Here is a 12,444-nt window from a genome sequence, read left to right on the forward strand (position 1 = left end):
CACCTAAGAAATGAAAGTGTTCCTTACCCTCAGAAGGAACAGGAAAGAGTGGCTCCTCATTGAAGGAGACCCACTCTGACTGGTGGGTAGCAATCACATGGTCCAAGGTAGTCATGCTAGGAAGGCACTGGTCATCTTCACACTGATGGCCTTGGGCAGACCCCAGAGTAATGTCTGGGGTGGGGTATGGTGGCACGCTGGACTTGGGCCTCAGCTCTGTTATGAGGGTCTTGTAGACAGCGGCACTCAGAACGTAGATAGATTGGCCCTTCTTGTCTGGCTAATCTGCCAAGCAGAAATCTGTGTAAAAAAATAATAAAAGTTAAAATGACAACTGTCACCTTATATCCAATACACACAGGTCCAGGGTTTTCAACACTGCCCACAGGGGGGTCTGGAGAGTTTCCAACTTGTATTCCTTCTCTCTGCCCTGTCTTGTCCCCAATTCTTGTACAAGTAAAACCTTGGTTTGTGAGAATTTGTTCTGGAAACATGCTTGTAATCCAAAGAACTTGTCTATCAAAACAAATTTCAAGATCCGTTGGCTCAGTTGTGATCATGTGACGTTTGGTGTCACATACTACTTGTATTACAAGACATCGATTGTTCATCGAGTTAAAATTTATTAGAAATGTTTGCTTATCTTGCGGAACACTCACAGAACAAGTTACTCGCGATCCAAGGTTTTACTGTATCTGCCTTTAGCATTAAGATCTCTGTACGTGACTTCATATCAGACTTGCAAATAATCATGCAAATTTTAGCAATTAGATTCCCAAATTTCCCCAATTATCATATTTTAGACATACTTTTATTTGTAATATAATGCCATTATGGTAAAACAAAAATTAAAACTTTTCAAAGTACTTTCACTTTCTTTTACAGGACAGTAAAATAAAAGCCTGTTTTTTCCTATTAAATCAATGCAGTTTCTTGCGTTAGGCAGGTAGCTTTTTTGCAGGCCTGATTTAAATTCTTGGCAGAAACCCAACCATCTCCAGATGGTACCTCCAAGCATGGTTTACCAATCAAGAAAAACAGAAATGGAGTCATCTTTTTCATTTGGAGTAAAGGGGGAGGGAATATTTGCTTTAGTGAAACATGTGAGTTAAAGAAACATATTTTCAATCTAGCCCATTTTCAATCTACTATGAAATAGTACATAAAAGTCTAGCCTTTACTCACATTGCAATTATGTTCTATGTATATAGAACTTAATAGACTTAATAGACTTATAATTCTGTTTGTACTAGTAATGTCCATTTACAACTTGAACCTAGCTCTTGCTCTCATAATAAATTAATGAAATCTGAATTAATGCAAAATTAATGTGTTTCCACAAAAGAGTTACCATCTGCCCTGAACACTACCAGTTCTTATTAATGGAATATTCACAATATTCATTTTAGTCTAGAACAATTTAACTCACAGTCTTCTGACTGGTGTATAACACAAAGAACATGTTGAGGAAATTTTAGTGTAGATTATTATCTGCTATAAATCATCTATGCTGGGCTTAATCTGAATAGAAATATGTAATAGTTTTTGCCTTTTTTGGTAACTAAAACAGTTTTGCTGTACAATACTCCCTAAAAATAACTGCTTGCAGACATTTATAATTTTCAGAAACATATTTTCATACCATACCTCATTTGATTTGATAGCCATTTTAGTTGAGTAAGACATTTAACTATATATTCCTTTACAGATGAAGAAATTTGGGGTGAGAGGAGTGACTTATCCAACATTTTTGTTGTTTCCAGGCCTTTGTTTGGTGCCCTAAGATGTTTCCTCCAGGATTCCAAGTGGAAGAATTCACACATCCCAGGACAGTGACAAATGGACTCTTTTTTTTCCTCTATAAGATCCCATCCACAGAATGATCAATTAGAGGCCCTATTAAGCAGGTGTGTTCAATGCACCAAGCTATCAATGACACCCTTAAACCTGGGTCTTCTGGCGCCAAAACACTCTGATCTTTGGGTCAAAGCCACAAAAACAGTACTAGAATATATGCAGACTATCGTCCAACTAAAGCACTTTACAAACATCAATGGCAATGGAACCATAATGAAATGATCAGTGGAACTCCCCATGTGGAAATCTGCCAGGGCATTCCAGCTGTACAGAAAATGGAAAGCCTGGCAATCTCTCTTCCAAGTCCCTCTCCTAAGATTCTTACCAACCACAAGACCAGACATGTGCAAACAGCCCAGAGAGTGCAATGCTCCAAACCCAGATCTCACCAGAAAACCACGCAGAAGCCCAAAGACCCTAAGAGCTGACACCAGCAGGCTTCTCCCATAAAGCCTTTCTCAAGTGCCATCAGACGTCAGCGTCACTCAGTGTGGTAATGGCTGCAGGCCACAATAAGACAGCAAAATTGAAGAGTCAGACTCCTCCTCTCCCAATAACAGCAGTATGTAAACCAGATCCAACAGCAACAAAAAAGCCACAATACAAATTCATGTGCTGACACATGCAGCATCATAGCTCAGTGGGGAAAACATCCTCCTGACCCCGTGATGATGAATCCAGCGAAATTCACAGATGAGTGTGGGTGGGGGATGGGACAAGGGAAGAGGAAAAGGAAAAGGGCGAGGGTAATGGGAAAAAATACCTAGAAATTGTAGAGCTCAAAGGTTTTAAAGACCAACAGTCCAGCTCTCAAGTTCACAGATGAGTAAACTGAGGTCCAAGGAAATCAAATGTAGCAACAGAGAATAAAAGCATGGGCCTGGGATTTGAATCCTCTGCAGCTTTTAAGACTCATTTTACCTCTGTACAGAAGGAATAAGAAAATTCACTTCATAATTTTAAGGATTAAGAGAGATAATACATACTGAGTGCTTAGTACTGGGAGTAATAAACACTCTGTAACAATGACAATGATAATAGCAGGTAACCTTACAGAGGGCTTACTATATGCCTGCCAGGCCCCATTCCACACACCTTATAAATGTCAGCTATAACCACTGCTGTTATTAAGTTACTTGCCAGAAGTTACACAGCTCGTTAGTAGAAGTCTTGGGACTAGAATACAAATTCATGAAACCACCCTTTTCTGTCACTTACACATTCTGGCTTTAGTCATTTCTCTTTTCAATCATTTTTAGAGAAGTTCTCCCAGATGTTAAGCAGAGTCAAGCACTCAACCTCCTCTTTAGAGATACAAGCACACTTTGGCTGAGGAATCAAGACCACTACTCAGAAAGTATGAATGAAAGAAGAGTCCCAAGGATTTATCTACCCTTCCTTAGCTTGTCCATCTCAGATCTAGATACAAGCTGGTTGTTGATAATAAGCAGTCCCAAGAAAGCCTGGTGGAACAAATTTGTTACAGGGAACCCTTTATCATAACCCAGTGAAATGGATTCTAGTTATCTGCCACGAAACAGCCACATCTAATAAATCATGAGACACTAGGCCTTGTGGGTGCTGTGCTAGCAGCTAGAAACCACAGAGGAACCCAATAATTGTGAGGCTAAGTTCACACTAGAATTGGTTTCTCTATAAAAACCTCACCCCATTTTTAGAATGTGAATCATAAAGTTAGGCTGAAAATCACCACAAATGGTCGTGACTCAGTATCAGCAGCAGGACTGACCAAGAGACACTGCAAATTTCATTGCAGTCTCTGGCTTGCCACTTCAGAGAGCAGCTTCTTTCTCGGCGGCCTTACACACTAAAATCCGGGGGTGGAGAACAGTTGGCTGAAAAGATGGGAGTCGCAGAAATAGATCTATCTTGTGCCAATCCTCTGATACGCATTCATGAGTCCTATGTGTTGGAAATGTACTAAGCACCCTTTGAAACAGTGACCCACAAGCAGCTTGCAATCTAGCTGGAGACACAGAAGAGCAAACACAACAAATCCAGGAATAATCCTGCTGGAGGACACACCAAAAATGCTGCTCCGCCACTTAGAGATCTCTAAGGGCTGGAGCCATAAAGAATTGAGCAGATTTCTTGGATCTGAAGGACATCCTTTGTTCTGGGCCACCGGAAGGGAGGAGTAAGGATATTTGAGGGCATCCCCGGGACAAAGGATCACCATTAATATAGTGAAGATTAAGAGTCAGACCTTTGTGGGCTTGTTTCTAGGTGGGTGAAGAGGTCAGTCTGATGAGAGCTGAGGTGTTTACTGGGGAAATGTGGGGAGAGAGAATTGGTAGCCTTAACAGCTGAGGAGAAGAGTTCAGTGGGAAATGTTAAGCTGCCAAAGGTTTGGGTGGAGAGTGACCGAAGAAATGTACCTACAGGAGATGAATGCTCCTTGGACCACACTGACAAGGAACTTGGAGATGAAAGCTATTGGTCACAACAGGACCTCAGTGTTCCATGCAAAGTAAGGGGGCAGCATCATCAGAAACATGTACTGAGTTCTCTGTGCTGGGCCCATTTTAGGGCCTGAACGTACAAGGAAAACAAGAACTGGCCTCAAGTAGTTCAAAGCAGATGGCAGGGGGGTATGGCGGCAACATAAACACTAACCCAGTAAGCTCTCTAACCTATTATGACAGGTGATCCCTCAAAACAATGACAGCAGAGCATAAACGTATTAAGAGACTACTGAGCAGTAGGTGGTCATGAGCTACACCTTAAACTGGAAGGGAGGGCTCTTAGCAAGACAGCAGAGGGGCAAAGGCATTTTAGGGAGGGGGAACAGGACTGGTATGTCTAGTTGACAGTGAGTTACGTTCTGTTTACAGGAGATGGTAGGAGTGGTGTTGAGTGCACTGGAAAAGGAGGGGCTGGAATAGTGACAGTTCTCAATCTTAGAATGAGTTTGAACACATGAAACTACCCTTCCCATTCCCACTGCCAATGCCTTGATTCATCCCCTTATTGTCTCTCATCCAGATAATCACCAGTGTCTTACCTGTCTCCCTGCCTTCATGGTCACACCCCTCCAACCTATTACCCAATGTATTATGCCAGAGTACTCTTCTTAAAACCTGAAATGTCCATGCCATGGCTCTGCTTACAAACTCCTCAATGGCCCTCATAGCCACAGACTCCTCTCCTTATGTTAGCCAGAGTTGGTTTCAGTTGCTTATAATCAAGAACTCTGATATATGGTACCTTTCCCTGACTTCCACTAATTCCACTTGTCCCTATCGTCTATGTGCTGATGGTATCTTACTTACACTAATTTACCAAATTATAATGAAATTACTTGCTAATGTGGGTCTCATGCCAATTAGCCTGTATGCTCCCTGGAAAAGGGGACTATTTTGTTGTTGATGTCTTCAACTCTTAGAATAGGGTCTTGCATTTATTAAATGTTGAGTAGATGGTGAAATTAGTGAATGAACAAATTAACTTATTTTGTCACTCTTTAGGGCTTTGAGCAGGTAAATGTTTTAGTAAGGTTAATTTAACCTCTTTACATAAGATAACTTCAGGAACATTCTAGATATAAGGCAACACATACATCCCCTTTTCTCTTTGATCTAAAACTGTGCTATCCAATTTAGGGGGCGCCTGGGTGGCTCAGTCAGTTGAGTATCTAATTCTTGATTTCAGATCAAGTCATGATCTCATAGTTTGTGAGTTTGGGCCCCAAATCAGGGTCTGCACTGGCAGTGCAGAGCCTGCTTGGGGTTCTCTATCTTCTCGTCCCCTGCTCACACTCTCTCTCAAAAGAATAAACATTAAATAAATAAATAGGTAGATAGATAGATAAAACTGTGCTATCCAATTTCAATACAGTAGCCACTTGACACAAAGTAAGTACTGACATGTGGCCAGTCTAAATTGAGTTGTTCTTTGACAAGGAGGTCCACTTTCAGCATCATTACTCAACATAGCATTGGAAGTCCTAGCCTCAGCAATCAGAAAACACAAAGAAATGAAAGGCATCCAAATTGGCAAGGAGGAAGTCAAACTTTCACTCTTCGCAGATGACATGATACTCTATGTGGAAAACCCAAAAGACTCCACCAAAAAATTGCTAGAACTGATCCATGAATTCAGCAAAGTTGCAGGAAATAAAATCAATGTACAGAAATCGGCTGTATTTCCATACACAATAATGAAGCAGCAGAAAGAGAAATCAAGGAATTGATCCCATTTACAATTGCACCAAAAGCATAAAATACCTAGGAATAAACCTAACCAAGGAGGTGAAAAATCTATACACTGAAAACTATAGAAAGCTTATGAAAGAAACTGAAGAAGACACACACAAAAAAATGGAAAAACATTCCATGTTCATGGATTGGAAGAACAAATACTGTTAAAATGTCAATGCTACCCAAAGCAATCTACATATTCAATGCAATCCCTATCAAAATAACACCAGCATTCTTCACAGAGCCAGAACAAACAATCTTAAAATCTGTATGGAACCAGAAAAGACCCTGAATAGCCAAAACAATCCTGAAAAAGAAAACCAAAGCTGGAGGCATCACAATTCCAGACTTCAAGCGGTACTATAAAGCTGTAATCATCAAGACAATATGGTGCTAGCACAAAAAACAGACACTCAGATCAATGGAACAGAGCAGAGAACCCAGAAATGGACACACAAACGTATGGCCAAACTAATTTTTGACAAAGCAGGAAAGAATATCCAATGGAATGAAGACAGTCTCTTCAGCAAGTGGTGCTGGGAAAACTGGACAGCAACATGCAGAAAATGAACCTGGACCACTTTCTGACACCATACGCAAAAAGAAACTCAAAATGGATGAAAGACCCAAATGTAAGACAGGAAGCCATCAAAATTCTCCAGGAGAAAGCAGGCAAAAACCTCTTTGATCTTGGCCACAGCAACTTCTTACTCAACAAGTCTCTGGAGGCAAGGGAAACAAAAGCAAAAATGAACGGTTGGGACCTCATCAAGATAAAAAGCTTCTGCACAATGAAGGAAACAATCAGCAAAACTAAAAGGCAACCGATGGAATGGGAGAAGATATTTGCAAATGACTTATCAGATAAAGGGTTAGTATCCAAAGAACTTATCAAACTCAACACCCAAAAAACCAAATAATCCAGTGAAGAAATGGGTAAAAGACATGAATAGACACTTCTCCAAAGAAGACATCCAGATGGCCAACCCACACATGAAAAAATGCTCAAAATCACTCATCATCAGGGAAATACAAATGAAAACCACAATGAGATACCACCTCACACCCGTCAGAATGGCTAAAATTAACAACTCAGGCAACAACATATGTTGGCGAGGATGCAGAGAAAGAGGAACCCTTTTGCATTGCTGATGGGAATGCAAACTAGTGCAGCCACTCTGGAAAACAGTATGGAGGTTCCTCAAAAAATTAAAAATAGAACTACTCTACAACCCAGCAATTTCACTACTAGGTATTTATTCAAAGGATACAGGAGCGCTGACTCAAAGGGACACATGCACCCCAATGTTTACAACAGCACTATCAACAATAGCCAAAGTATGGAAAGAGCCCAGATGTCTATCAACTGATGAATGGATAAAGAAGATGTGGTATTACTCGGTGATCAAAAAGAATGAAATCTTGCCATCTGCAACACGGATAGAACTAGAGTGTACAATGCTAAGTGAAATGTCAGAGGAAGACAAATATGATTTCACTTATATGTAGAATTTAAGAAACAAAACAGATGAACATAAGTGAAGGGAAGCAAAAATGAGAGGAAGACAAACCATAAGAGACTCTTAAATACAGAGAACTGAGGGTTGCTGGTGGGGTGTTGGCTGGGTGGATGGGCTAAATGGGTGATGGGCATTAAGGAGGGCACTTCGTGGGATGAGCACTGGGTGTTATATGTAAGTGATGAATCGCTAAATTATATTCCTGAAATCATTATTACACTATATGTTAACTTGGATTTAAATTTTTAAAAATAAAAAAATAAAATAAAATAATAAATTTTGTTCTTTATGTATAAAATATATATCAGATTTCAAAGCATACAAAAATGTGTAAAATACCTATTTAATAATGTCTATATTGACTACATGTTAAAAATATATTAGATATACCAGGTCCAAAAGAACATATTTTTAAAATTAATTTCACCTGTTTCCTTTAACATTTTTTAAATGAAGGCAACTAGAAAAGTTTGGACTATATTTCTATTGAACAGCATGGCTCTAAAATAATCCATTCTTTATCTTTTTTTTTCAAGAACATTTTTCAGTAGACATAGAAGAATTTGAGAATTTGAGAATTTGAGGTTGACTTTTCTTCAGTATTTTATCTTTTGCTCTCAGTTTTTTTTTAATGTGTATTTATTTTTGAGAGACAGAGAGACAGAGTGCAAGTAGAGGAGGGGCAAAGAAAGAGAGAAACACAGAATCCAAGGCAGGCTCCAGGCTCTGAGCTGTCAGCACAGAGCCTGACACTGGACTCGAACTCAGGAGCTGCGAGATCATGACCTGAGCTGAAGTTGGACCCTTAACTAAGTCACCCAGGAGCCCCTGGTCTCTATTGTTTCTGATGAGGAGTTGACTTTGATTCTTATGTTGTTAATTTTTCCCCTTTCTCTTTGGTTGTCAGCAATTATCTATGATATGTGTAGATGTGGTTTTCTTAGAACTTACCCTATTTAAAGTTTGTGTACTATTTTGAATCTGTATGTCATTTTTTTTGTTATATTTGGAAAAATTCAGTCACTATTTCCTCTAATACGTTTTTCTGCCCCCTTTCTCTATCTCCTCTCCTACTGATCTGTTTTCAAGTTTATCGGTTCTTCTATCATCTTCATTTCCTGTTAGCTTATCCTGTGAATTTTTCATCTCAGTTACTCAACTTTTCTATTTTAGAATAGATTCATTAGATACTTTTATAGTTTCTATTTCTCTGCTAAGATGCCCTATATATTCTCTCATTACAACAATATTTTCCTTTAGTTCTTTGAACATATTTATAATACCTCCTTTACAGATTTTGTCTGCCAAACCCAACATCTGGGCCATTTGGAGATTAGTTTCTATTGACTGTTTGTTTTGTTTTGTTTTTGACTAGGGGTAATAGTTACCTATTTTTTTGCATGCCTACTAATTGTTGATGATACACAGAAGATTTCTGAATTTGAAGACAATCAACTCTGCAGAGTTGATTTTTGCCAGAAGTCAAACTGCTTGCTCACATTCGTCTTGTCTGGGCTTGGCCTTCCACTTTGTTGGATGAATTTGTGAAAAGCCGAAGATGTCTCCTAAGCTCCTCTGACTGCAGATCTCAACTTTCAAAGTCAATCTCCATGGCAGATTTTGACAGCTCTGGCTTTGTTAGGGTGGGTTTAGAGTAGGTCTTACTGTAGAGCAGCAGCTGGCAAACTACAGCCATGACCCAAGTCTGGCCCTCTGCCTTTCCTTATGAATAAAATTATATTGAGACAAAACCATGCCCATTCATTTACATACCGTCTATGGCTTCTTTTGTCCTATTAATAGCAAAATTGAGTAGTTATAACAGATGCTGTATAGCTCATAAGATCTAGAATAATTACTACCTAAATCTATTTAAAAAATTACCAACCTTGGTTGAAAGCATGTTTCTTACCCCTAAGACACAGACTTTCTATCTTTCCTGGATGCTTAGAATGTGTTAAGGAGGTCTTTTCAATGTGGCTAGGCTGGACTGCCACTATCTCCCAATATTGCTTGACCTCTAGTATTTCTGTCCCATTCTCAACCCTGGAGCCACCACTTCTGAGAAATCTCGTATGGTTTCAGTCTGTATATTTGCACTCCAGCCAGGCCAAGGATTCCCTGGGTACACCCAGACACACTTCTGTTCCCCCATTCCCCATGCAATTCTCTCTTCTCTAATGCCCTGCCCAGCAGATTCCAGCTGCTTCGCTGTCCCAGACTCTGATCTCTGTTTCCTTAGCTCAGCAGGACTGCTGTGCTCAGTGCAGACTCCAGCATACAATGCTGCAGTCAGAAAACTTTCCCCTGGAAGAGAGCCAAGGTGATCATCAGGTTCACCTCACGAGCTTGCTTTCTCTCACGATTGAAATACTGTGCTTTCTGTTGACCAATACTTAAAAACAGTTGCCTCATACAGTGGTCCAGTAGTTTCACGGTTGTTCACTGCAAAAGGACTAGTATGTTACCAGTTATAGCCCAAATTGAAAGTCCTCCCCTGAAACATTCCCTTCTGACTTGTAATCATTTTTAATAAGAAAAAAGAAGTCCAGTTCAGATAATCTACATTAGGGTGATTTTATAGTGATGTCTTGGAAATGTTAATTAGAAGTTTTAGAAAACTTTCATACATCATATGAAAAGGAAAGGAGAGTTTCATGTAGCTATATGGATTAATTCCATCCCTTCAGAGCTGAGAAAATGTTTTTATTTTGTTAGAGGAGCCATGGTTTATACTACTGTAACATAATTCTTATTCGGTTAGTGATCCAAAAAGGTAATTTAAATCTGAGAATTTAACCATCTCCCTCTTGTATCTCTCTGCCATATATATTCAACAAGATGGCTACTTTGGAAATCTTTGCACCCACTTGTTGGGTTTTGAGGCTACTGGCAACGCTATCCAGCCATCTGTCTGGGGTTTATGCAGAAACATCTCAAACTAGATCCTAGTGCCCATTCCAAACCCCAAAGCAGGCCTCGGCTTTTTTCTGATCAAAGACAAGCATCTAAAGGTCAAAAAGAAAACTGGGAAGAAAGAAAGGATGAAAAAAAACTAAGACTGCATAGATTATATGTATTTCTGTAAAGCTTTCTTCCAAAGCAAGACATTCAACCAACGTACTGAACGTCTACTATGAACTCAGCATTTGCAATGTAGAATACAAAATAATACCAAGCATGGTTTTATACTCCAAGACCTCTGTCACAGTGGGCTAAAGAAACCACAACGATTTAATCACAAAGTTAAAGTAACCCTGCCACTTGTTTCATAACTTCTTAGAATAAACAGAAGCCCAGAAGGCACAATTACCCTATGGCAAAGACCTATATCAGATTCAGGACTTGGAACACTGCTTTTCTTCCTTCTTCTAAAGTCTTTTCCTTTAGGAGAGAACAGAGTTCATTTTAACAGAATCTGAACACTGGAAAACACACACACACACACACACACACACACACACACACACACACACACGCCCTTTAATTAACAGGTGCTTTGATGTTCCCCAAGGGAAAAGGTAAGGGGCTTTGGTTATATGCTCTTATCTTTTCACCATTTTTTTCTTTCGTTCTTTCATTTAAATATAATATTCTTTAAAAATTTTTTTTAAATGGGGCATCTGGGTGGCTAAGATGGTTAGTTGTCCATCTCTTGGTTTTGGCTCAGGTCATGATCCCACAGTTTGTGAGTTCAAACACCACATCAGGCTCCACATTGTCAGCAAGGAGTCTGCTTGGGATTCTCTCTCTCTCTCTCTCTCTCTCTCTCTCTCTCTTTCTGTCTCTCTTTCTCTCTCTCTGCCCCTCCCTCACTTGCTCTCTCAAAATACATTTTTAAAAATAAAAATAAATAAATAAAATTTTTTAAAAAGACTGATCACTCCTCTTCCACTGAAAATTGGTGAATAAAATGAATACCCAAGCCTCAAGTCAAACATACATAAGAACTCCAAAAGGAATATATGTCATATTTCAACTAATGTCAGTATGTATCGATGATTCTCCACTATTTTTCTTTCAATCACATACATCATAATTCCCTATCTCTAGATATGTTTTTGTCCTCTCGAAAGTCACATTATATGTGTGTGTATACACATACATGTACACAAATATATATACGTATATATTTACATGCATGCGTATATGTATATCCCAATGTTATAATTACAAATATTCTATTGTGTGATTTCTCTTCAAAATAAACAATCCTGATAGCTGTGTTAATTAAAGAACTCTATGACTCCACATTCAGAGTCAAGGATCTAAGTCACACTTGGCCTGAAAAACAGGTTGTCTCTGATCTTTGGTGCATTCCTGAGGCAGTGACCCTGAAGGACATCCCCAGGTGCTTGAACAGTGTGTTACATCCAGAATGTAATGAATAACCCTGACAGGTCACCCTTTAAAGTTTGCAGAACACTTTCTAGTACCTCCAACTCTTAGAAGGATCTGGTTTCCTCTATCTTGGTAAACTCATCTTGCTCACTTTAGTTTCATATTTGGAATAGGAATACTACTATTTTGCCTGTATGAAAGTAGGACGTTGGTGTGGATAATTTCTTTCCATCTACATTTTAGAGCCATGAATCTATCACTTTAGATGTTCCATCATAAGGCATTGATGTCCGTTGCCTAGGCGTCTATAGGAGTCCTACAGATCCCAATGGTGGCCATATTTCCTAGGCGTAACCCTAAGACTTTCCAAGAAGCTAAGCAAAATATTATTATCATGTTTCACTGAAACTAAGGCCCCATGGGTTATAAAATGCATCTAATTTTAGATATTATAAAATATTTTTAAATATGTATACTTATACGTGTGTATATATAGACACATACAT

General features: G+C 39.2%; 1 protein-coding gene across 4 annotated transcripts in view; it reads right to left on the reverse strand.

Annotated features, from left to right (window-relative positions):
- The window catches only part of STON2 (stonin 2), a 144,633-nt gene that overhangs the window by 108,884 nt on the left and 23,305 nt on the right, over nt 1–12,444 (reverse strand). For all 4 annotated transcript variants that reach the window (XM_019461933.2, XM_019461932.2, XM_019461930.2 and 1 more), the window contains one exon: nt 28–300. In XM_019461933.2, the coding sequence (XP_019317478.2) occupies nt 28–115 (88 nt within the window). In that variant the 5' untranslated portion in view covers nt 116–300. The remainder of the gene's footprint in view (nt 1–27; nt 301–12,444) is intronic.

This window comes from Panthera pardus, unplaced genomic scaffold (assembly GCF_024362965.1).
Source record: "Panthera pardus isolate Hobbes unplaced genomic scaffold, ASM2436296v1 HiC_scaffold_24, whole genome shotgun sequence".
Taxonomy (NCBI): Eukaryota; Metazoa; Chordata; class Mammalia; order Carnivora; family Felidae; genus Panthera; species Panthera pardus.